At 42.3% G+C, this 26,628-nt stretch overlaps 2 protein-coding genes across 2 annotated transcripts in view; both read right to left on the bottom strand.

Moving 5' to 3' along the window:
* Positions 1–14,086, bottom strand: part of esr1 (estrogen receptor 1) — a 25,789-nt gene extending 11,703 nt beyond the window's left edge. The window contains 3 exon segments of the mRNA XM_023999694.2: positions 1,874–1,990; positions 10,760–10,980; positions 12,890–14,086. Of these exon segments, the coding sequence (XP_023855462.1) occupies positions 1,874–1,990; positions 10,760–10,980; positions 12,890–13,323 (772 nt within the window). The 5' untranslated portion in view covers positions 13,324–14,086.
* A 2,516-nt stretch (positions 14,087–16,602) lies between these two features.
* armt1 (acidic residue methyltransferase 1) lies at positions 16,603–23,850 on the bottom strand. Its single transcript, XM_023999976.2, has 5 exons — positions 23,744–23,850; positions 22,687–22,792; positions 22,164–22,405; positions 21,655–21,820; positions 16,603–18,067 (listed from the first exon to the last, which is right to left on the bottom strand). Exons 1-5 carry the CDS (start codon positions 23,803–23,805, stop codon positions 17,285–17,287), a joined length of 1,359 nt encoding a protein of 452 aa, XP_023855744.1. The 5' UTR covers positions 23,806–23,850; the 3' UTR covers positions 16,603–17,284.
* Between the last annotated feature and the right edge of the window lie 2,778 nt (positions 23,851–26,628).

Below are 26,628 nucleotides of genomic sequence, written 5' to 3'. Positions count from 1 at the left end.
ACTCGATTTACCTGTATTAACTGCACCTGTTTGAACTCGTTACCTGTATAAAAGACACCTGTCCACACACTCAATCAAACAGACTCCAACCTCTCACAAATGCGCCAAGACCAGAGAGCTGTGTAAAGACATCAAGGATATAAAAAATTTTGTTTTAGGACCTGCAAACCCAAAGGGGCTGGATGGGCTACAGACAATACGGCAGTAGCTTGGTGAGAAGGCAACAACTGTGGCGAAATTATTAAGAAATGGAAGAAGTTGAAAGATGACGGGGGGCCCCCAAATTTTTTCACCCCCCTCGGGTCCTGGGCTCCATTACAAGAGCTCTCACCCTCGTGGGAAGGCATCAATGATCAGGAGGAATGGTGAGGGATCAGCCAGAAGCTACACACGGCAGGACCTGGGTCAATGACCTGAAAGAGTAGCTGGGGAACACAGTCTCCAAAAGAAAACCATCCAGTTAACACCACTACGCCGTCATGGAATTAAATCCTGCAGCGACAGCAAGCTCCCCCTGCTCACGCCATGCAATGTCCAGGCCCGTCTGAAAGTAGCCCAGATGACCATCTGGGATGATCCAGAGGAGGAATGTGAGAAGCATGTGGCTGATGGCAATGTTTTTGGTCTAACTCCACTCCGCGTGTTTGTGTGGAGAAGAAGAAGGATGGTACAAACCGCCAAGAACAACCATCCCAACGCCGTGAAGCATGGGAGGGGAAACATCATCTTTGGGGATGCTTTGTCTGCAAAGGAGACAGCGACGACTGCACCGTTATGAGGGGAGGACTGGATAGGGCCAATGTATCGCGAGATCGTGTGGCCAACAACCTCGCTCTCCCTCACGTACGGAGCATGACACGATGGGTCTGTGGGCGGGTCTTCCAGCATTGACAACGACCCGAAACCACAGCCAGGCAACTAAGGAGGGCTCCGTAGAGGCCTTGATCTCAAGGTGCCTGGATGTGGCCATAGCCACGTCCAGACCTAACCCAACTATAACAATCTTGAGGAGGGAGCTCGAGAGTTCCCTATTGCCCAGCGAAAGCCCCAAACTGAAGGACCGTACTGGAGGAGTTGGCCCAAAAATCCCTCGCGTGCAGTGGTGCAAACCTGGTTCAAGAACTCACATGGAAACGTATGATCTCTGGTAATTGCAAACAAGAGGTTTCTGTACCAAATATTAAGTTCTGCTTCTGATGTATACAAATACACTTATGTCATGCAATAAAATGCAAATAAATTACTTAAAAATCATACAATGTGATTTTCTGGATTTTTGTTTTAGATTCCGTCTCTCACAGTTGAAGTGTACCTATGATAAAAAATTACAGACCTCTACATGCTTTGTAAGTAGGAAAACCTGCAAAATCGGCAGTGTATCAAATACTTGTTCTCCCCACTGTATGAGGGAATTAGAATAAAGATGATCATTAGCCTCAACTTAGCTAACATTTTCCCCAGCCTAATTCTTACCAGATATCCAAACGGAGATTCAGTGAAACCAAAAATCGAACATTGATTGATTTATCTAGAGGAGTCCCCCACGCTTGTGAGAAATGAATAAACTATGCTAAAGGCCTCCATGTTTGGATAATGTGCTATTACATGTTTTGCCAATCTGCTGTGCATGTTGTGTATTTTGTAGAATTGCATTAGTGCTACATTGGGGGAAAATTTTGTAATTTCCCTGGTCTTGTCATTACATTTTTTTCGGGAAATATGAAGAGTGATAGTCCCGGTATCCCGGTTACCGGTGTTAATCTGTCGTCTTAACTGATACTACCCTTTTCAGACTACTGAGGCAAGCCAAACCAAGACAAACTGTAAGCTGTGTGTGTGTGTCCATTGTGAGTACCACTGTTCCCTTACTCACCTCCTTTCACCATCCCCACTTCATAACACTTTCTGAGGCGGCATGCCTGGCAGCTCTTCCTACGATTCCTGTCCATTGTACACTGGTTAGTCGCAGGGCACATGTAGTCATTGTGACCTGAAAAAAATAAAAAATAATTGGGCTGAGACCCCCATTCCAATCACTAGGACTGCCGCACATGTTGATTTTCCATGTATCTCTGGCATAGAGGGAATTAAAATGTATGATTACCATGGAGACCAGCTGCGTTCTGATTATGTGTATTTTGCTGTGGGATGTCCACCATCCCCTCGAAATATTCTGTATGTCATTTCAGATTCCTCTTCCTTACAAGGTCAAATTAACTCAGCTACCCAGGACAACCTATTGAACTTTATCTTTAGACTGAAAGAACATTAGGTTATGGTTTTAAAACATGTTCACTTTCAGTATTGATGAAACTGTGGTGTCTATGGCATACGACCTACTATACAAGACACTCCCTTTCAGTCGTTCTGTTGTCTTTTGACTAGTGTTCTTTCTCTACACCCAGTGTAAGCCCACCTTTAGCAATAGCACTAAAGTGGTGCTGGCAAATGACAGTGTTACACCTCAAAGTTATTTTCTCTGTATGTAGGTAAGGTCCTATTTAAGTAAACTAGATTTGGTCCAGACACCCCCAGACTCATCAGAATGCCCCCGCTCTATGACTCAACTAGCTTTGATGTGGCTCTGATGGATTGGAACTAAATATGTCGGGTTAGAGATTTGATCAGCCTAAAAATTTAAGCCTGATGCTACCTTAGCCTGATGAGCCCTAGACATTTTATGAGCCTAAACCCAAAAAACGTATTGTGTTTAAATGTATTCAATTTTGAGTTTGCRTCCCAATATTACACTTTATATACAACACAGAAGACTCAACTATAACAAAACCGTTTGACATAGAAACACCAGATTTTTGGTAGATCTTTTTAAATAACATTTATTAATTATGAAAATATGAARRAAAAAWAWATATATATAATTGTTTATTATTATTTATTGAATATTCGAAACTTACAATATACTTGCAATAAAGCCGCTCAATAACTACATCATACCAGTCATCCAACAGATTCCCATTCAGAGCGACACACAGAAGCATCCAGTGTCAATGCCCTGCTCAAGGGCATGTTGACCGATCTACCACCAGGCCAAAAAACGTGAACCCGAACGTTCCAAGATCACCCCACAGTTCCCCAATAGCTGTCCCTCAACCATCTGAGACCCCTCCCACAGTACCCCCCCAGGAAGAAAAAATAAAATAAAAAATCAAATTAATTCCATTCCCCACCCCCAAKAACCCCCCAATGCATCAACAACCAAGAGAATGAACTAAAGAGAAAAAAAGGAAAAGACAGAAGAAAACAGCAAACAACAATGCATTTTTTTCCCCTTTAAATAATACATTTAAAACAAAGGACATCAAGGACAACTRAAATCATAACAGCAATGCCAACTGTATATGTTTGTGTGCATGTCTGGCACTATTACATGTATGTGTGTGTTCTTGTATGTGTTTATTTGAATGAGAGTGTGTGTATATGCATGTGCACAAGCACCTGCACGGCATCAGCCTCAGGCAAACCGGCATTAGTTGTAAAAACACTGCCACTTAGTGTCATTCAAATGCACTTTTTATTATGATTTATTCACTTTATTATGATCTATCCACTTGTCTCCAATTCCACATACCAACCCTCAGCTTCCCTCAGCCCATCCCATTGATCTCTGCTGGCCACCCACTTCGGGTTTCTACGCAACACATATCTTTCAACTATGCTGTGATGTTTAATGTACAATTTCAATCTATCCAATCGAATAGAATCCACAGATTGCGAGTTGAAGATAAATACTTTTACTAAGAGTATTAGTATATTAGTAATTGACTGACCCGGCCTCTCCAGATCTCCTAACAGTACTATTTCTAGGGTCAATTTTAGATCAATGCTATGCATTTTCAGCCATTCCTGAACCTGAGACCAGAAACAGGCTACCTGAGGGCAATACCAAAATAAATGGTCTATTGATTCTGTATCCTCACAACAAAATCTGCAGAGCTTGGATGATTTTATGCCCCAAATATTCAACATTTTGTTGGTGGCAAGAATTCTATATAATAATTTTAGCTGAAAAGCACAAAGTCGTGTATCTTGCGTTGTTTTATAYATCAACTCATACATCCAGTACCATGGAATCGGTACATCAAAAATCTCTATGAAAGATATGAATAACATTCCACCCACGAGGCCACTAGAGGGCGATTTGGTCATTTGACTGCAGGAAAGGGCTACATAAAATATGTTTTGTTGTCCTTCTCTGCATAATTTGAATGACATGCTTGAATAATATACGACTAGAATAAGATGCACACGGCCTTGAATGGAGCATTGAATGGTTATGGGTCTGAATAAATAAGTGCTATAGCCCAGGTTGGAACTGGGACAATAATTTGGCCTTGGCATTTTATCCACACCAGCCCACATCACAGTGCGTGCTGCCAACTCCACAGGGTTCCAGACTAACATTTTCCCTGGTGTCACTGGTGTCATTAAGTTTGACATTTGGTGGCACCAGCCCTTGATTTGGTCGAGCCAAAATCATGAGTAATCATCTTATAAAGTAATTCATAGTGCTTTATTAAGAAGTATAATACATATACTGTACTACTGAGGTATTCAAGAAATACATGATTTAATCTAACACATCCAAGCACGAATGCATATTCAAGATATTTTGATGTGCAACCTAATCCAGTGATTGTCAATAATTTGGGGTTGACAATTAGACTATACACTGAGAGTACAAAAAATGAGGTACACCTTCCTAATATTGAGTTGCACCCCCTGAGTTGCCCTCAGAACAGCCTCAATTCATCGGGGCATGGACTCTACATGTGTTGAATGCGTTCCACAGGGATGATGGCCCATGTTGACTCCAATGCTTCCCAAATTGGCTGCACGTCCTTTGAGGCACTTAAATATTTTGTCTTGCCCATTCACCCTCTGAATGGCACACATACACCATCCATGTCTCAAGGCTTAAAAATGTAATTGGATTCAATAGGTGACATCAATAAACTTTCACCTGGATTCACCTGGTCAGTCCATGCTACAGAAAGAGCAGGTGTTCATAATGTTTTGTACACTCAGTGTAGTTGCTATATTTTACTGTTAAAATATGACAGATTTTTGGGGGGTTCAATAGAGATTAATTACATACATCTTCATGTGCAGTAACCAGGGGCGCAATATTCACTGGGGACGGGGGGACATGTGCCCCCCACATTCTGAAATTGCATTTTTACCCCCCCCCCAGTTTTATCATAGAATGTGATACAAAACGAGCCAACGGTGTGCTTTAGGACCATGCAGACACCTCTGAGCGGTTGGGTAGGCTATTTGGAGTATTTATCCAACTGGATAAAATAATTAATAAATTATGTCCTCCCCCACTTCTAAAACCAAAGTTGCGCCACTGGCACTAACTAATATCATAGGCTAATCATTTGGGGTTCCATACCTGAAAAAGTGGAAACTCAAAACACATTACATTTAACTCTACTAGCCACTGCTAGTAGCCATGTATTCATCCAACAGTAAATTCAATGTCCAAAGAAAACTTTGCAGACCTAATAGGCAAATGCCCTCTCAATGACCGGTGCAAATTGTGCACGTGCACCGCTCCATATCTCCTAAGCCATGTTAAATATCTTGGTTGTAAAATAGTTGCTATTGAGGTGAATATGGAGAAAGAAAAATGTAATCTACAGAAAACTGAGGCCCTCCTCTCTTCGACAAGGACAAGGGGATGAAGCTTCCAAAGCTGTGTTATAGGATCAGAACACATTGTTATTGAACACATTTTTGCTCATCACAGTAGCAGGCCCCCGCGAGAACACATGCACAGCAGCAGAGCAGACACTTTCATTACAGGAATCATGAGGATAATGCACTTTACTGTTTGATCAAATCATGGTTTTAGCATCCCAAAAAATAGGACGTTTGAGTGAGGTTACAACATAGAATGTGCTCTTTCTATGTTTAAAGGCATCCTATACAGCGATCTTGCTGTCTATGATCTTGGCTGTCTATGATCTTGGCTGTCTATGATCTTGGCTGTCTAACTGATGACAGCGTTTGAATGTGAGTTTGCATGAGCTCAGCTCAGCCTATCACAAAACCGGGCAAGCCCATCTTGGTAGGGGTGCGCGCAATAGCCCCGAGACTGCCGCGCAGCTCCCCCAGGACTGCCACACAGAAAAAATGTATATCAGCTAACAGAGAGGAACACGAGATTTAATTTCATTCAACTTTCTAGAGCAGTGGTCACCAACTGGTCGATCCCCAAGGTATTCCTAGTCTATCGCCAAACAATTCTATAAAAAMCGAACAATAAAGCCTTGTGTTCCTATTTATTTTATTTGTCTTGGGCTGTTGGTGGTTGGTGCACCTGATTCAGCTGCCCTGCATGCCAGGTAGGCGAACTGTTGCCAATTTGAACAATTTAATGTGTCTGAAGGTACAAACTCAGCCTTTCCAGCGGGCCAGAGAGCATATCAAGTGCACTATAGGTCTACCGCTGGCCAATCAGATTGCTCAGATGACCGTGTCTACAGTAACGTAACAGGCATAAAATAAATCTACAGTAAAATTGATACTGTGAGATTTCAAAACGTTTAAAACCATGACTAGAGAGACTGTCAACGAATAAGGCAAAGAGCTGCTGTTTGTATGAGTTCATGTTCTTACTCAGCACTGTCAACACTTTGTATTCAACACTTTGTATTCAAACCATAAAATGCGCATTCTTCCTATTTCCACTCAGCGCTACAACAAGCACTGCAGCAGTAATGAATGAGGAGGAAAGTGTATCTATAGGCTTGCGTTGTTTTTAGTGGCTTAAGTGTTTTTTTATATCGAGGAATATTTCACTTAATCTGTTCATAGGAGTAACAACATGAATCTGTGGATGAGGCATAAATAATGCGGTGCGACTCGAGTTTCGCCATCAGCTGGAAGACAGTGTGCCTTTTTGGTCAGTGGAGGAAAGGAATAGCTGAGACTGACCATCAAAAGCAGGCACCATCAGTCCAGTAAAATAAAAAGCTAATTATTTAAATGTATGCTCACTAAGCTGTGCCTCACAAGTAATGCAACAACGTATCGATTACCGGTGTGATCATATAGCCTACCTCAAATATTGAAATATATATATTTTTAAAATGGCCTGAACAACAATAGATTGGCAGGGCAATTCAAGCAAAGCCAGTATGGAGTGATAATGTATTGGGCCTACAGCTTACTTGCACAAACCTCATTGCTACAGTACTGTTTTTAATTGGTCAATGTTGCATAGGCTTACGTTTTTTAAGTCATGTAAAAAAATAACTTAGCTGTAGATCTCGGCTTGCATTTTGATTCAGAAAGTGACCACTGTGGCAATTGTGATTGAATCAGCGCAATATTAGCCACTTTCAATGCAACATACCAAAACAAAACGAACTATGCAAGATATTTTGTTGTAGGCAGAACACATCGGAGTAGGATGCTACTGCATTGACACGCAAGACTCAGCCTGTACTGTACACAGACTGGAGCGACATAACCAATCAGAGCTGCAGTTGGCCTATATGCAAATAGTACATTGCCATGTATAGATCTGTGCCATTCACTTTGAAGTGGACTGCGTTACAGAACTTCATGTAGCCACGTGTGCACATTTAGTTAATATCCTTTGCTAGTAAGTTAGTTAATAGCCCAGTTATAAATCATTTGTAGTCAGCAATAAAGGATTGATTGCTTTGAAAAGCAAGCCAGGTAAAGAGCTTGTTTTTGTCTTAAAGGGGCAGTGTGTATTTTGAGACAGGCTTGAATAAACTAAGTAACCAATAGACAGAGGATAGTATAATTTGCCTGATTGTCTGTATTAATGGTATGGGAATAATAATGCATTTTATTTTGTAAAGTGGTTTCTTGCATCAAACAACACAACAATATTTTCAGGCATCTCCTTGTCTGAAGGACAAGTGGATAAACAGGTTAATGTCAAGCTCTGCATGTTTTTTTTCAAAAGTCTCATGGAAKGTAGKYCTACATTGAACACCACACATTGGCTGATACTATATGATAGAACAGCTATTTCCATGTTGAAATGTTATGGGATGTGTTTTTACATTGTTTTTGATGGTAGGCAACACTCTGGTAGGCCTACATTATAATCAAATAGCCACAGTAGCCTACTTGGCCACTGTTAAAACTGTAACTTAAAGTGGGTACAGCCTCAGTGTTCACAGGAATTTGCAAAGAATTTTCACAACGTTCAAGTTTGCACTAAGCAGACCTGAAATCTGCTCTGTGCCGAAAAAWATTTGAGGGAACTTTTGTAGGGGGGCAGCAGGTGAGAATTACACATGCGGAGATAATCCATTCACCTACTCTGCATCTCACAAAGACACAGCGGTTGGAACCAAAAATMTCATATTTGGACTCATCAGACCAAAGGACAGATTTCCACCGGTCTAATGTCCATTGCTCGTGTTTCTTGGCCCAAGCAAGTCTCTTATTATTATTTGGGACCTTTAGTAGTGGTTTCTTTGCAGCAATTCGACCATGAAGGCCTGATTCATGCATTCTCCTCTGAACAGTTGATGTTGAGATGTGTCTGTTATTTGAACTCTGTGAAGTATTTATTTGGGCTGTAATTTCTGAGGCTGGTAACACTAATGAACTTATCCTCTGCAGCAGAGGTAACTCCCGGTCTTCTTACCATGTGTCGGTCCTCATGAGAGCCAGTTTCATCATAGCGCTTAATGGTTTTTGCAACTGCAATTTAAGAAACTTTCAAAGTTCTTGAAATTTTCCGGATTGACTGACCTTCATTGTCGTTTTTCTTTGCTTATTTGAGCTGTTCTTGCCAAAATATGGACTTGGTCTTTTACCAAATAGGGCTATCATCTGTATACCACCCCTACCTTGTCACAACACAACTGATTGGCTCAAATGCATTAAGAAGGAAAGAAATTCCACAAATGAACTTTTAACAAAGCACACCTGTTAATTGAAATGCATTCCAGCTGACTACCTCATGAAGCTGGTTGAGAAAATGCCAAGAGTGTGCAAAGCTGTCATCAAGGCAAAGGGTGAAGAATCCCTTTGAAGAATCTCCAATATAAAATATATTTARATTTGTTTAACACTTTTTTGGTTACTATATGATTCCATGTGTTATTTCATAGTTGTGATGTCTTCACTATTATTCTACCATATAGAAAATAGTAAAAATAAAGAAAAACAAACGGAAGGTGTAGGTGTGTCCAAACTTTTGACTGGTATTGTCACGCCCTGACCATAGAGATCTTTTTATGTCTCTATTTGGTTTGGTCAGGGTGTGATTTGGGTGGGCATTCTATGTTCATTTTCTATGTTTTGTATTTCTTTGGTTTTGGCCGGGTGTGGTTCTCAATCAGAGGCAGCTGTCTATCGTTGTCTCTGATTGAGAACCATACTTAGGTAGCTTTTCCCCACCGATGCTTTGTGGGTAGTTGTTTTCTGTTTTTGTGTCTTCACCAGACAGAACTGTTTTGTGTTGTTACATTTTGTTATTTTGTCTCAGTGTTCAGTTTTTAAAAATAAATAATCATGAACACTTCCCACACTGCGCTTTGGTCCATACCTTCTTCATACGACGGCCGTTACAGGTATATACTGTAGACTCCCAGGTTTCATTTGACACCAATTTGTATGTGTACCTATGATCACCCTCCATACCCAATATTATTCAGATATATTAGGCCTATAATTACTGTGGCATTAGCTATGCTGCAACAAATGTACCTGTCACAAGAAAAAAAGTGACCAGCTGGTGAGATGTTACATGCATAGTGGAGGTGTCATAACACCCATAAAACCTAGAGGTCAAACAGGGAAATGGTTCCAATTGTTTTTCCACCATTCAATTAATAAATTTAGCAAACATTAGATAGTTAATCCAGAGTTTGTTACCTTTGCCTCGATTCGGCAGTCTTGTCCAGATCATCATGGCATTTATAGTTCTTTATGATAGCCACATTAATTAATTAGAAATTCATTTTGGGGGGCGAAAATCCAGGCGAATATATTGGTAAAACTCACCTTGTCCTGGAGAGATTTACACAGTTATCAAAATGGCACAAAACACAGCCTTTATTTTAAATGTTTCTAAAAAATAATGGTGGAAAAACAATTGGAACCATTTCCTTGTTTGACAGTTAGGTTTTATGTGTAGTATGACTCATACTGTGGTACTCTATTGTGAACTGTGCTCCATACTGACATGCGCTGTCTTTCCCCACTCCATCCCCATGTGGCACCAATGATATGCTTTGGAGAAGAAAAAAAAAATCTGTGGTGATTGGCTCGTGATTTGCTAGTGTCAAAGGAGGCAGAACCAATGAGAACATCAGATTCTCCGGGAAAATTTCAACCAACGGCCTCCTACATACTCCCAATATGGTTCCCAACAGGCTACAAATTTAATTCACATATAAGTGATCTCGCCAGAATATACTGTAGAATGACCTTACAAAGCTGGTTAGGAGACACACACACACACACACACACACACACACACACACACACACACACACACACACACACACACACACACACACACACACACACACACACACACACACACACACCACACAGAGACCACACACAGACACCAAAAACACACACACACCACACACGCACAGAGATGCACGCACACACACACACATACATTTACACACGCATGCGCGCACACACACACACACACACACATTGCATTGACACAGATGTTGGGAAGTGGAGTGGGATATAGTAGTAGGGATGAGAGGAGGCTTACCTTGGATGCTCCTTTTGAAGAAGGCTTTGCAGCCCTCGCAGGACCAAACTCCGTAGTGGTACCCAGAGGCAAAGTCGCTGCAGACCGCACAGTACCTCGTCTCGTTGGCCATCTCAAACACCCTGACCCCTGACCCTGCCGCACTGTACGACTGCTGCCTATCGGAGGCGATGCAGAGCTTCTCCTCTGACGTTGATAGCTGATTGGTTACCACACTCGACCTGCAACACAGGGTTTGTCAGATGATTGTCTTTGCTGGAATGAGTCAAAGATTGTCAAATATATTGACAAGATAGTTAATTGACCGCTCTAACAATGGAAATACAGTACATGTCCTCAAAGATGGAAGGCGAAATCAGATGGGACCATTCAAGCCAATTAGAGGGCAGATACGTGTGTGAACAACAGGTCATGGAGATAGATAGAGGACTCATCTTTGTATCTGTACCCATTATAGCGTCTATGACAGCATGGGCAGTGCCATTGAGGGTATCTCCATTTTAAAGTAGTCAATTTTCTTCTTCATTGGCTGATTGCTCCAAACTCATATGAATCCCCACCAAGTTGACTACATTAAATTGGTGGAAGCCCTCGATGCCAATGACAATGTTAAAATGGGTTATATCCATGATGAGTTCTCTATCTATCTCTATGACAAAGGGCACAACTCCGATATAAAGTCGTTGTTTTTTTAATTGCCGAAATGCCACTTATATCAGTTCATTCGTGACAACCTAACCATTAAAAAACTTATATTACATAAATAAGCCTCACAAAGCGAATTAGCAATAAAACATTTTTTATTTACTTCCATTAAAAAAATCCTGAAATTATGGTCTTATTTTTCGTGGAAAACTCTCGCTTCTTCCTCTCTGGATGAGTCAACCTGGAGTTGTACTTTGTGACATAATTTTTTCAAGATGACAGCACTGAAAGCTTTTTTACAAACTCGTTAATTCAAATGTGCCTTTTGGGCAACATAAAATAAATACGATTGAATTGGTTTTCTCCTTTTAATAGTGTGCTGGTTGTCTTTAAAAGCATACTTCTCTAATGACCTCTGCCTTGGTTTCAATCTAAGTGCTTTGAAAACATGGAACAACCAACATCAATTTCTCTGATAAAAATCTCACAACTGTCAGACAATGATCTTTTCTGATTCAATAGAGAGTGAAAAGTGTAATAGAGGTTCACACCACTGAGCCTTTCAATCACTCAAAGGACAAATTGAGCCAATTATAGCTAACAGCAGCATCTTAGACTAATCTGCTATCCCTGAGCAACTAGATCTGTCTCCATCTCATTCTGGAAATGAAATGTGCGTGTGTACTTTTGTTGTTCTTACGTATTGTTCTTTTCTCAAGGTCTCTAGCAAAGTCGTTAATCGGAGGGATTAAAGCTCCGTTGCTACGGCTTTATAAACGCTGCTCACAACAGCCTAAATATTTCCCTTCTGATAATGAATTAATGATCTTTCATTTTTAATAAAGATAACCTAGTACAGTAATGTCACATATACAGTATTTATATAATGAGCATAATAGCCAACTTTGAGGACTAAACATTATTGAATATATGTAATAAAACTAAGTCCTGAGTATATGTTTAGTTTTAAAGAGTCTATTTTGGCTGACTATCATTATTTGTTGGCCAGACAATCTACTAAAAAGATGCTAGAGAAACGAAGGTACACAGAGCAAAATAACAAAATGGTATCCCCTAAAAATATTACTGTTAATGTGGGACAAGAACAGTCAAACAATGAAGGGAACAATAAAAAAAAAGGCCAAACCTCTATATCTACAGTATATATTCACTCAATGTAGGGTATCACTCTCTCTCTCCGAGCAAAAATATCATATGGGTCAGGACATGCCATGTCTTTACTGAAATGCTCTGTCACAATTACATAATTAGTGGTCTGGTGTACCAGACTTACAGGGACATGGCAGCTGTTGAAAGATACTCCATAGTCAGCAACATACACTGTCCAAATAACAATGATCAAATAAACATCACATTACTGATCTCACTCTCTCTCTTACATCTACTTACATTACAACAACACATGTTCAGCCAGAACAGCTGATTCCCATATACTAAGGCTCAACGACAGCTTAGATCACTCACCTGTATAAGGGTGTGGAAGAGGTCTCCAGGTAGTATGACTGGCTGGGGAAACCATGGTGGCTTGGGGGGTGGAGGAAGGGGCTGAGCTGGGGGCTGGAGGACACAAACACCAGTGGGCCAGTGGGACTGCTGCCCAGGGACTGCATGCTGCCATCCGAAGGGGGTCCGTGGGCATCCTGGGGGGTGGTGGAGTAATAGAGGGGGGCCGGGCCTTGGGCAGGGGCTGTGTAGTCATACCCTCCGTCCAGGTAGTTAAAGGCGGCCGCCCCACCACCTCCGCGTGTCTCCTCAGGGTACATGTTGCTGTTGGGGGTGGTCGGCTGCTGTGGTGAGAGTTTTGGGGGGGAGATGGTGGGGCTCTCCAGGGTCGTTCGGGATCTGAGAGGAGCTCCGAGAGGTTTGGAAATCTGCGTATGGGACTGTCTGACCAGCATCACATTCACAGAACAACAGCAGTGACAAGCAGCTTGGTTTAGACTGGCTAACTAAGGGGTGGGAGGGGAGAAGGGCTCTGTTCTGTCTTCTCTCTCTCTTTTCTCTCGTCCCTCTCTTGCTCTGTATCTTCCTTAACAGCCTGTGCTAAGCAACTCAATACTGGCTGTTGGGCTGAAGAGGACGGGAAGAGGCGTTCACTAGGTTCTCTCTCTCTTTTCTCTTCCCTCCTTGCTCTCTCTTCCCTCCCAGGTTCCGCCTGGAGACAGCCCAAAAACATTCCTCCCTCCCACTTATTTTTGAGAGGCAGAGCTTTTCTCTTTTCCCTTAACTATCTACACTGCTGTGGGAGGGAGGGATGGAGGAAAGGACAACAAGTGACAGATATATAGAGATAGAGAGCAAGAGAGAAAGAGAGTGAGAGAACGAAAGAAAGAGGCAACCACTCCAACAACTCCCCTGTCCCCTTACATTTTTTCTAAAACGCCAGCTTCTTTTTCTCTTCCCTGAAAAGCTTTTAGAGGACGCCGCTAGGCTCCAAGGAGAGTTACACCCTGGTGTGACTTCCTCTCTGAATGCTTATCAGTCATTTAGTTACATGTACTGCCGTGGCCCAGAATATCACTCCTTTCTGACTCACTCTTCTAAGAAGTTAAATCATTATTGAATGTGTCTATCAGTGGATTTATGTGCAAATCTGGCAAATTATACGAAACAATTCCACGAGAAGGAAGCAATAAAATAGGAACCCATTACATGAAATACATACAAAGACATCATATATACAGTACTTACCTTAATGACGTTATGGATCAATATTCAGCTCTTTGGATCTAATCATGAGCATTGTGTTGAGTGGCTATAGGGACTGTTCCTCTTTCTCCCTGTCCTCTCGCTCTCATCCCTCTTTCTGAGATCTGGCTTCGCATCACAATGTGAAAAAAGAGATTTAAAAAAGGTAGAAACAAATGAACGCAGCCGGATCGATATTGATAGTGTATCTCTAGAGCAGGTCAACATGACACAGCAAACAGAATGTGAGGTCAACATCGTTCTGATGCCAACATTATGCAACTCCAAGTGGGGAAAAGATGAGAGGATTCAGACATCAGGCAATGCATGTTCTTATATGTTCCATCTTTTCATAGCCTACATCTATACAGGAAAACAGAATACAGCATTGCAGTAAGATCACCAAACTACACTGACTAAATCACACCCTACTATGACCAAGGAAATGCTACTAATTTAAAGTAAATTGTCTTGCTATCATTGGGCCTTTCAAGAGGAATACCTTATCAACGATAGCCACTGATCAAATATAAACTATTATCCCGCCAAAGCAGCAAACAAAGGGGTTTTACGTACATGCTGCATCATGATGAAATTAAACCAATGTTTAAAAAGTCATTTAATGTCTTCTCCATTACTTTAGGTAAGTTTCAAGGGCATACAAGGACAACTCTTGACCTTCAACCTACACTGGAAGATAACTCTGTTTCTCTAAAGGAATAACATTGTAACTTGTAGAAATGCAGGGTGTGCCTAGCACAACACTGTTATTACTAACTTAAGACTACTAGTATTTCCAGTCCTCAACGTGTGCAAGAATTCTCAGTACATAAAAGATGACCGATCAGCTCTCCATGTTACAGTACGAAGAAGATGAGCATCTTCATCTCCACAAACAATTCAGTGAGATCATACTGGGGATTCAGATTCTTCAAAACTTTCTTGACAAATTGACAGCTGGATTTTATGGGGGAAACTTTTTGCTAATTAAATTGATGGTTCATTAACCTCCATCTCTGCAAACTGGGAGAAAATGGCCTCCAGTTTGACCTGCTGCCTAGAGAAGCTCCACTCTCTACGTCTCTTCACTCAGTAAACAACCCAGATTCAGACATATGTCAAGTGCTAAACAAGTAGTCTGATTATAACTCCATTTTTTTTATACACGTTCCCAGGATAAATTGAAGAGAGCAAGAATATGGGGAGATTGAAAGGGAATCATCTTTCTAGGTCAAGCCTCGGTTCCTCTTTTCTTACTGTCATTCATTTACACAACAGTATGAGATAAGACCAGTCATTGAAGTTCTTTATTTAAACCAAGTCCGTTATAATATAACAATTTTTGTTCCAGATTTCTGCAAAGAGAACAATCCAGTCATTTAGGATCACAACGGCACCAGCACTGGTTACAGAGACATTCTAATGACATTAGTAAATAACATTTTGCACTATCAAACAGAAACAGAAACACATAATTAGACAGGTGTTAGTGCTATTCTTTTAACAACACACGCCTTGTATGTGTGATTGCACTGCCCCAAAGACTATGATTTATSTATAGTTTTCCAGAGTGTGTACATTACCTTGTAGTTCAACTTCAGTTATTTAACTATGAAAATGTAAACTCCGGGACTGTGGTCACTGTGCAAACCCCGATGTATGCAAACAAAAACGCATGCAATAAATTGACAAGACAAACTGATGACGTTGATTAAGACCCAGAAAATACCAGCAACCACAAGTTACTCTGTAATGGACGTTACTCTTTTCTTGCCAAGCTCATGCAAAAAAAATTGGCTAAAAAAGTAGCCGCTGGCTTTTGGTATTACATAAGGTCTCAACTTAAAATAACAATTCTAAACTATTCATGACAGGCCAACTTAACATGTAAATGTTAAAATTGCACCTTGCATCTTATTGCCTCTGATTATGAATGAAATGTGTCTCAAATCTATATTGTGTAGTCGCTGTTGGGGAGACAAAAACATTACATAATACGGTTGGGAAAAAGTCACTTAAGATCAGATAAGCATGTTTCAATTCATGACTTGGAATTTCAATGCTTCTAAATTGACTGATTTGAAATGGAATCGAGGTGGAGGCCAACCCTAGTACTGGATGATGGTAAACAACCGTCAACACATTTGTTAAATGGGAGAAGTAAATGTCATTGTTTTGTAGTTTTGCCAGTTGATCATTATTTAAATGGCAGAGGCTGGGGATCCGGAAGTCACAGCCCCATCCCACTGGATCCCTTTCCCCAGAGCTGAAGATCCGACTCACGTTCTGTGCATGTGTTTCTTTACCTCTACGCACACCCAAACTTCTGGTCACCCTCCCTTCGCATTTCTCACTGTCAATCGTGAATGATAATTCTTCAAGTTTTACCGGTGAAACATCCATACAGTATCTGCACGCCAACCATTTGCTCGCAATCAGTTTCATGGGCATATGTATTTAAATATTATTGAGTGTAGGCTACAGTGTTGTTTGAAGTAGGCTACAGTGTTTTAAATTAGTTATGTACCTTGAGCACATTTTTTGCAGATGGTATTAAACTGTAGCATACCTTTGCTGAGTGGCGTGCACTGAGTTTAGACCGCATGAGAGAAAAACGTGACCATTAGCACAATCATCCTAAAATATAAGAAATTAGGTGTTTTTTGTCATAGAGTAATGTTATACTATGCTATTTTATTTGGTTCTGTAGAATATTATATATATTAGAATATTCTGTAGAACATTCTGTAGAATGTAATCTTACAATGATTCAAGTTTGATCTAACTTTATTAAACAAGCACCTTTCGCCAGAGTAGCCTCTTCTCTGGGCAGCTGAACAAGTAGAACAGAGACTGTGTGTAAAGTAGAGATACCACACATTCACAGAAGCTTCGAACCTTTAGCTGTCGAGAAAACGGGTCCAGAGAAGTCGGATCTGCAGCCACTCTGTATTTAACTACCCTCCTCTTTTTAAAGTATCCTCTATCATCCTCCTTTAAACCACTCTCCTCATTTAAATACATTAGGTAGTTCTAAGACAAAACATACTACACCTCTAACCTGGCATATGGTTACAAGTACACTGGCCCTGCTCACGCCCTTGCTTCCTCTGATTATGATGACACCACTTATTATGAACATATTGACGTCAATTCCTGTCCCAGACAGGTCTACTGTTCCCTGTGAGGGCTGGAGAATTGGACCACAGCGTACTTCCCGCTGGTCATCCAGCTGGGCTCCTGGGTGTTGAGGTTCTCCCCCTGCCCCGGCTGGAGCCCCACCTGGATGTTAGCCTTCAGAGTCCTCAGACTGCACAGGGGAGCTGGCCCGAACCCCCTCAGTGCCCTATCAAACGGCACCATGTGATCCCACTCCCTGTCCCCAGTCAGCTTCCTGTAGTTCAGGTCTCCTTTAAACAGAATCAGGTCGGCTCCCTGCAGTGTCGCGTAGAGGTCAGGCGCATCGCCCGCCATGTCACAGTACTCATGAGGCATTGTCCAGAACGGGTGGTCGTGATAGGACCACACGCCGTCCCGTACGTAGCTCTGCCATTGGACGCCGCTCTTAGACATCCACTTGTGATTGGCCGCCAGGGTCTGGCGGATGGTCCACTGGAAGTCGTGCGCGGTGACGTCGGAGACAAACCAGGGGATGGACTTGCCATGGAAGCGGACCTCCCTGGCCAGACCAGCGGACACCAGGAAGTTAGCGAGGACCAGGTCTGTGACCAGCTCGAAGCCAGCGTTGTCCAGGACGATGTCCACCCTCCCTGGGGTGGTTTTGCCGTCCTCCCCTGGTCTCTGGGCAGAGGTCAGAGCAGACCACACCATGTTGGAGTCGTCCACCAGGATAAAAGACTTCAGGTCAGACAGGGAGTCAATGGGACTGGCCTTCTGAGAGTTCTCCATGCCAGCAGAGATGGACAGGTCACACCTGTTACCCCACAGAGACACCTAAGAGGAGGAACAGAGACATTAACTCACAGAAACTGTGATCGTAACATTTGGGATTAAATGCCAAAACAAACATAACATCAAATTATCTTTGGTAATGCGACTTCACTTTCATTTTCAACAATCAACATTTAGCTGGCCTCTTATAATAAACCCCTGAAGTTTGCACAGCTTCACCTGTGAGATGGCTGCCGTTTTACGGGCTCCTAACCAATTGTACTATTGTGTGTGTTTCGCGATACTTTTTACTTATTTTATACATAATGTTTCTACCACCGTCTCTGACCGAAAAGAGCTTCTGGATATCAGGACAGTGACTACTCACCTCGAACTGGACCAAGATTTTTTCTTTAACGAGTCGGACGCGAAGGATTTACTTCGGACACCCGACAAGGCCCACATTCACATGAAGAAGAGACGGAGATATCGGGGACGTAGGTCGGGGTGCCTTGTAAGGATCCCCCCTCTACCATCAGTACTATTAGCCAACGTTCAATCAATGGATAACAAAATCCGATCAAGACTATGCTACCAAAAGAACATTAAAAAATGTAATATCTTATGTTTCACTGAGTCATGATTGAAAAATGACATGGATAACATACAGATGGCTGGGTTTTCTGTGCATCGGCAAGATAGAACAGCTGCCTCCGGTAAGACAAGTGGTGGCGGTCTGTGTCTATTTGTAAATAACAGCTGGTGCATGAAATCTAATATTAAGGAAGTCTCGAGGTTTTGCTCGCCTGAGGTAAAGTATCTCATAAGCTGTAGACCACACTATTTACCAAGATAATTACATCTATATTTTTCGTAGCTGTCTATTTCCCACTATAAAAACCGATGCTGGCACTAAGACGGCTCTCAATGAGCTGTGTAATGTCATAAGCAAACAAGAAAATGCTCATCCAGAGGCGGCGCTCCTAGTAGCCGGGGACTTTAATACAGGGAAACTTAAATCCGTTTTACCTCATTTCTACCAGCATGTTAAATGTGCAACCCGAGGGGGGGAAAAAACTCTACATACAAAAAAACTCTACCTTTACTCCACATACAGAAATGCGTACAAAGCTCTCCCTCGCCATCCATTTGACAAATCTGACCATAACGCTATCCTCCTGATTCCTGCTTACAAGCAAAAACTAAAGCAGGAAGTACCAGTGACTTGCTCAATAAGGAAGTGGTCAGATGACACAGATGCTACGCTACAGGACTGTTTTGCTAGCACAGACTGGAATATGTTCCGGGATTCTTTCGAATGCATTAAGGAGTACACCACATCAGTCACTGGCTTCGTCAATAAGTGCATTGATGACGTCGTCCCCACAGTGACCGTACGTACATACTCCAACAGCAGTCATGGATTACAGGCAACAGCCCCACTGAGCTAAAGGCTAGAGCTGCCGCTTTCAAAGAGCGGGACTCTAACCCGGGCGTATATAAGAAATCCCGCTATGCCCTCCGATGAACCATCAAACAGGCAAAGCGTCAATACAGGACTAAGATTGAATCATACTACACCGGCTCCGACGCTCATCGGATGTGGCAGGGCTTGCAAACTATTACGGACTACAAAAGGGAAGCACAACAACGAGCTGCCCAGTGACACAAGCCTACCAGACAAGCTAGATAACTTCCATGCTCGCTTTGAGTCAAGCAACACTAAAGCATGCATGAGAGCATCAGCTGTCCCGAACGACTGTATGATCATGCTCTCCATAGCCGATGTGAGTAAGACCTTTAAATAGGTCAACATTCACAAGGCCAGACGGATTACCAGAACGTGTACTCTGAGCATGCGCTGACCAACTGACAAGTGTCTTCACTGACGTTTTCAAACTGTCCCTGACCGAGTCTGTAATACCAACATGTATCAAGTAGACCACCATAGAACTGTGCCCAAGAACACCAAGGTAACAACGCCTAAATGACTACCGACCCGTAGCACTCACATCTGTAGCCATGAAGTGCTTTGAAAGGCTGGTAAGGGCTCATATCAACAACATTATCCCAGAAACACTAGACCTACTCCAATTTGCATACCGCTCCAACAGATCCACAGATGATGCAATCTCTATAGCACTCCACACTGCCCTTTCTCACCTGGACAAAAGGAACACCTTTTGCTATTCATTGACTACAGCTCAGCGTTCAACACCATAGTACCCTCAAAGCTCATCACTAAGCTAAGGACCCTGGGACTAAACACCTCCCTCTGCAACTGGATCCTGGACTTCCTGATGGGCCGCCCCCAGGTGGTAAGGGTAGGTAACAACATACATGCCTCGCTGATCCTCAACTCAGGGGTGCATGCTCAGTCCCCTCCTGTACTCCCTGTTCACCCATGACTGAATGGCCAAGCACAACTCCAACACCATCATTAAGTTTGCCGACGACAACAGTGGTAGGCCTGATCACAGACAACGATGAGACAGCCTATAGTGAGGAGGTCAGAGACCTGGCAGTGTGGTGCCAGGACAACAACCTCTCCCTTAACGTGAGCAAGACAAAGGAGATGATTGGAGGGGACTGCCAAGCTTCCTGCCATCCAGGACCTCTATACCAAGCGGTGTGAGAGGAAGGCCCAAAAAATTGTCAAAGACTCCAGCCACCCTAGTCATAGACTGTTCTCTCTGCTACCGCACGGCAAGTGGTACGGAGCGCAAGTGGCAAGGAGCGCCAATTCTAGGTCCAAAAGGCTTCTTAACAGCGTCTACCCCCAAGCCATAAGACTCCTGAACAGCTAATCAAACAGCTATCCGGACTATTTGCATTAACCTATCCCCCATTTTTACGCTGCTTTGTTTATTATCCATGCATAGTAACTTTACTTCTACCTACATGTACATATTACCTCAATTACCTCGACTAACCGGTGCCCCCGCACATTGACTCTGTACCAGTACCCACAGTATATAGCCTTGCTACTGTTATTTTATTGTTGCTCCTTAATTATTTGTTCTTTTTCTTATATATATTTTTTTCATTAAAAAATGTCTTCTTTTTTATTTGACCCCCTTTTCTCCCCAATTTTCGTGGTATCCAATTGCTAGTAATTACTATCTTGTCTCATCGCTACAACTCCCGTACGGGCTCGGGAGAGACGAAGGTCGAAAGCCATGCATCCTCCGAAACACAACCCAACCAAGCCGCACTGCTTCTTAACACAGCGCGCCTCCAACCCGGAAGCCAGCCGCAACAATGTGTCGGAGGAAACACTGTGCACCTGGCTCCCTTGGTTAGCGCGCACTGCGCCAGGCCCGCCACAGGAGTCGCTGGTGCGCGATGAGACAAGGATATCCCTACCGGCCAAACCCTCCCTAACCCGGACGACGCTAGGCCAATTGTGCGTCGCCCCACGGACCTCCCGGTCGCGGCCGGCTGCGACAGAGCCTAGGCGTGAACCCATTTAAAAAATATATTTATTACATGTTTTACTTTTTATTTTAGTAAATACTTTAACACTTTTTTTCTTAAAACTGCATTGTTGGTTAAGGGCTTGTAAGTAAGCATTTCACTAAGGTCTACACCTGTTGTATTCAGCGCATGTGACAAATACAATTTGATTTAAGATTGTTGGCAATATTCACCTGTAGTAGTTTGTGGAACTGCTCCATGAGCTGTGTCTCTGAGAGGTCGTCCATGTTCCTGTTGAATCCCTGTAGATATGTACACAGGGATATCACAGCCTGTTGGGACTCAAAGAAACTCTGCGTCTTGCTTTCATTAAACACGTCAAAGTCGCTGATGGGGGGACTGGCACAGACACAAAGAGAGAAAGGATAGGTTAAAAGACACATACCCTAATTAGTTATCCATTTAGTGTATCATGTATAAACAGTGTATAGGTAGCTTATTGATAAATCAGTTATAACATTGGTTGAAATGGGATTATTTTCCAAAACTCATTTTGGTTTTTGCCCTAACACAGCTGATTGAAACTATCAAAACATGATGATTCGTTATTTGAATCAGCTGTGTAATGCTACGGCAAAAATCTAAACGTGGGGTCCCGAGGACCGAGTTTGGGAAACCCTGATCTATGCATTCCCTTCTCAAGTCTAAGCTAATGGTAACATTTAGCAGCACTGGTTCTCACTTGAGCCAGATGGCCTCCTGTATCCTGCGGTACATGTAGCACTCTATGTAGAGCCAGGGGGACTTGAACCAGCTGACGGGGTCCCGCTCATCCAGTAGCCTCTGCTGTCTCTGGAGGTACTGGTTCCAGCTGTCTGTGTCCTCCAGGCCGTCACACAGAACCAGGACAGGCTTGTCTGTCAGCAGCTCATTTCTCAGCTTAGAAAGAAAGCCAATGGTCCTCTTCTCTGCCTGGACTCCCTCCTATGGAAACATAAGCATTTCGCTACACTCGCAATAACATCTGCTTAATATGTGTATGTGACCAATACAATTTGATATAGAAGAGGAGTAGGATGAAGTTGAACCATAGACCCTGATCCAAGGTCAATTTTGTGTTTTTTTACCCAAGTGTTAATTGTAAGGATTTGGGGGAGGAGAAGCTGATCAAAGATCAGGATGTGTCAGGAAATAAAAAAAATCCAATATTTGTATGTTTATAGCACAGTGGCTTAGGATGGACAAGTGATGGTGGTTATTCTTACCTCTCCAAACTCCTCAAAGAACTTGTTTTTGTTGCGATGGATGGTGTCAATGACTCTTGTCAGGATGGTCGGCAACCTGTCTCTCACTGTGAGATATGCAAATGAGCTGTGTGAGGAAGAAACACATGACAAATTAGAAGCAACGTTTTGAATGTACAATTAAGGATGGGTGCAGATCACTCTAACCACTAAGGGGATGTCTGACTCAGCTCATGCAATTTCTTGACATGTTGCTGACCACAACTAAGTTATGAATCCTCACAGTTTAGCACCTTAGGCAACTAAGGAGAAGGGGCATGGCTAGACCTAGCCCCCCCAGGTGATCTATGGTAGACACACCTGTCCATCTGACTAAACCATTCCTGACATCAATGGTTCCTTACTTCCTCATTATTCTATATCCTTCAAACTCAACTGTGGATTTCGAAGCCAGTTCCACTGCATTTTCTTCCGTTCCCCTTTAACCTGGACTGATTTAGACCAGGGACACCAGGTGGGTGCAATTAATTGACAGGTAGAACAGAAAGCCTTTAGTCTCTGGACCTCGTAGAGTAAGTGTTGAACACCCCTGTTCTAGATCCTACAGTCCTCGTTATTTCAAGCCAAAACATGTTTTCAAAGCTTAAATGGCTAAAACGCTTTTTTTAAACTGGAATAGCACCAGAGATATAACGTTAACATTTATTGATGACCCTTCATTCAGAACTGATCTGGTCTGATTAGCATTAAAACAAACGCATCGTCTATAACGTTGGATGATGTAGCTAACAAAAGTGAATCTGATTTGATTGACCAGGAGCCAAGCAAGTATCAGGTGACAATACAGAGAGAGAAACTTAATCACACTAGCCTACATTCCGTAGCTAATTTAGCTAGCTAGCTGTAAAATGTGCTGTAGCTTACTAGCTAGCTTACGTTAGCTAGTGCTGCTAGCCTACGTACCACGCTGCCCCCTTCCTGACCCAACACAATTCTGTTGAACTGTCTCTTTGATTGTATAGCTTAGATATAGTTAAAACACGGATCATAAGAGTACTAAACATAGCTGTCAACATACCCTTCAACTTTAGCAGACAGGGATGGAGGGACTAATTGGCGCAAAGCTTGATTAGCCGCCATCTTTTCAACCAGGAAGAGAATATGACAACATTCTTCTTCTATATTATTATGGCGGTCCGCAAACAAACGTTAGTGTTGCATGCCGCCACCTTCTGTACAATCCATTATACTTGGTCAAATAAAAAATAAAAATTACCCTGCCAACTATTAAAGGAGCAATATGCTAAATTTGCTCCGCTATTTCCTAATAGTTTGCCTAATTTCAGTTTATATGACAAAACAAGCAGTAATTGTGTAGAGAATCATTGTACCATCTAAACCTCTGTAAAATATATTTTCCATAACCAAAAATATTGTATGTTCAGCTGTTTGAAGCTGATGTACAAAACCGAAAGTAAAAAAAAGCAAAAACGAAACTTAAAAACAGGAGGCATAGAAATAGCGCACATAGAACAGATCTACCGCGTCTTACGCTTGCTTTCAATAACTATGACAAATCTACAACTCACATTTCTATGTTAATTTGATCAGTTGCCCAAAAAGTTAAATATTGCAGTCAACAGCCTGGGAGGACAGAACACTACCGTTCAGCACCCCCTGTAACTCTTCTGCGGTAAAATCTCGTAATCCGAAGTACTTCTCTGCAGCTGCACTCACAAAATATATTTTCTGTGATTTACACTTCTGCGGTACAGTTGATAACAATGGCTAAGAAACCAACCTTACTGAAACACATATTATTCCAATCAATTTTCCATTGGCCTCAGCCTACTCACAGGGATCCTCTCAGGATCCCTCGCCCTGTACCCATCTTCCTCTACTACTTTCTTCACTGCCTCAGCATACAACACCTTCTGTACTACTCTGGTCCTTGCAACCTCAACCTATTCTTTCTCTAACCGGACACTTCTGATCTCCAGAACCATGGGTACCCCTACAGTTAACACACACAACTTTTTTTCCCGACACACTGCTGCTACCTGACCTTAACCTAGGCACCTAAAACACTGTAATGGGTTTGGGACAAAAGCTCTCACAGGATAACTGACACATCCTAACTTGAATTTGTCAGGTGAAGACTGCATACAGACATTGTCTTCTCTGTTTCATCACGCCCTCCACTGGGTCTGCATTGCACCAAACGGAGGGCATCACATAAACTGGGAATCTTCAATTTCAGATGATCCTCCTCAACACTTAACACCACAGTTATCACTCCATTCAATGGCACCTTTCTCCGGAGAGTCATAGTTTTTGTGCTTAGGCTCTGGATGGAAAAAATGCAATAAATCCTCACGACTCCACTTCAAGTTACTTTTACCATGTATGGATCCACCAAAAGGCAAGGATCCATTCTCCCAAAAATCGAATTCCCACAGAGCCAGAATCATCTTTTCATCATTGGGATGAGGCTCGACCTTGGCCATCTTCACCACACCTGCCACCGCATGTAATTCATCCTAACTCAGATTCAGGTTTGTTGTGATTTATCCAACGTCCTCTCTTTGACTTCAACATGGTTCCCTTACCAAGTGGTACACAAAAGCCCATGTCATAACATTTAAGTCACCATAAAATAACTTTTCTTGTCAGCAACAAACTCCACACACAATCCACTTTCCTGAACAAGGCCTCAAGTTCTACATCTCGACATCCATTCAACCCTTGTGGTTCTTTCTATGACAACATTCAAATTGAAAAACTTTATTCATAGCAACTCCCAAAACAAGGGTTTTGTTTTGGGAGTTGGTTATTCATATAGCTCGCCAGTTTTTAGTTCTAAAACCAAGAAATTATTTGCCTCTGGTTCGTTCAGCCATTCCTGTGGCGAAGGAATAGGGTTTTAGCAGAATTTCTTCAGCCTCCTAAGGTTGAAGAGGCACTGTTCCGCCTTTTTCACCACACTGTCTGTGTGGGTGGACCATTTCAGATTGTCCGTGATGTGTACGCCAAGGAACTTGAAGCTTTTCACCTTCTCCACTGCGGTCCCATCGATGTGGATAGGGGCGTGCTCCCTCTGTTTCCTGAAGTCCACGATCAGTAGAATATAACTTCATATATATTTCAGTGCTTTTCCCCATTTACCCCATGGGTTATCCTACTAATATGCAGGCAATTAACATGTGTAAAGAAAATATGGTGAATATCAACAATAACAGATGAAATTCCCTCTCCTCTCCATGCAATACAATCAATTGATGTCACTGCTTTTAGGACAACATTGGGAAGGTTTTATGCATTTTTAAAGCAGGCCTATTCTACCTCTCCACATCTACTATTGTAGTTTAAATTAAACTACCCAATGCCACCATCCAGTGGTGACTGAATGTTACTCATCTGAACCAATTCTTTAGACAATATAAAAAATACATTATCTGTGAAAGTATATAGAAAATGTATTGGCAAAATTAATCGGTTTCATTTTGTTGGCTATGCTGCCATTCTAAAACTGTAGTGTACTACAGAATGTAATGTAAGCATGCTGTGTCTGCGTAGAGGTCTTGACCTTTTAATGCACTGGTGCTTCTAGTGTGCTTGCCCTATATCCACAGGGCTGCTGGTTCAGACTCCTCCCAAGCTGTTCCCCTTTAAACCACTTCAGTAGTCTACTGGATGCACTTGTAGGCCAAAACATTGTGACTATTTCTACATAATGAATGTAGAGCTATAGAGTGTCAAGTTGAGGCTGGTCTCAGTTGCAGTAGAATTTGTTACTGCTTGCCTTGATCTGGTCAGGACTGCTTTGGTGTTCTCACTGTGCTGTGCGGTTTTTAAGATCAGAGAGCAGTGAGTGAGTTTGACGCCCACCTGGGGGCTTTCTGCAATAGAGACATCTTATCTCACTGCTGTGTGCGGAACTTTGTTTCGCCCCGGGGGGTACTC

This window comes from Salvelinus sp. IW2-2015, linkage group LG14 (assembly GCF_002910315.2).
Source record: "Salvelinus sp. IW2-2015 linkage group LG14, ASM291031v2, whole genome shotgun sequence".
In the NCBI taxonomy this organism is placed as follows: Eukaryota; Metazoa; Chordata; class Actinopteri; order Salmoniformes; family Salmonidae; genus Salvelinus; species Salvelinus sp. IW2-2015.
This window is presented reverse-complemented; position numbering and strand designations above follow the sequence as displayed.

Excerpts from the sequence above, each read along its gene's own strand:
- armt1 (XM_023999976.2), bottom strand. The coding sequence starts at position 23,805 with ATGGCGGCTAATCAAGCTTTGCGCCAATTAGTCCCTCCATCCCTGTCT. Across the intron at positions 22,793-23,743 it reads CTGTCTGCTAAAGTTGAAGG|CTCATTTGCATATCTCACAG; the intron begins GTATGTTGACAG and ends TTCCTCACACAG. Across the intron at positions 21,821-22,163 it reads CAGGAGGCCATCTGGCTCAA|TCCCCCCATCAGCGACTTTG; the intron begins GTGAGAACCAGT and ends TGTCTGTGCCAG.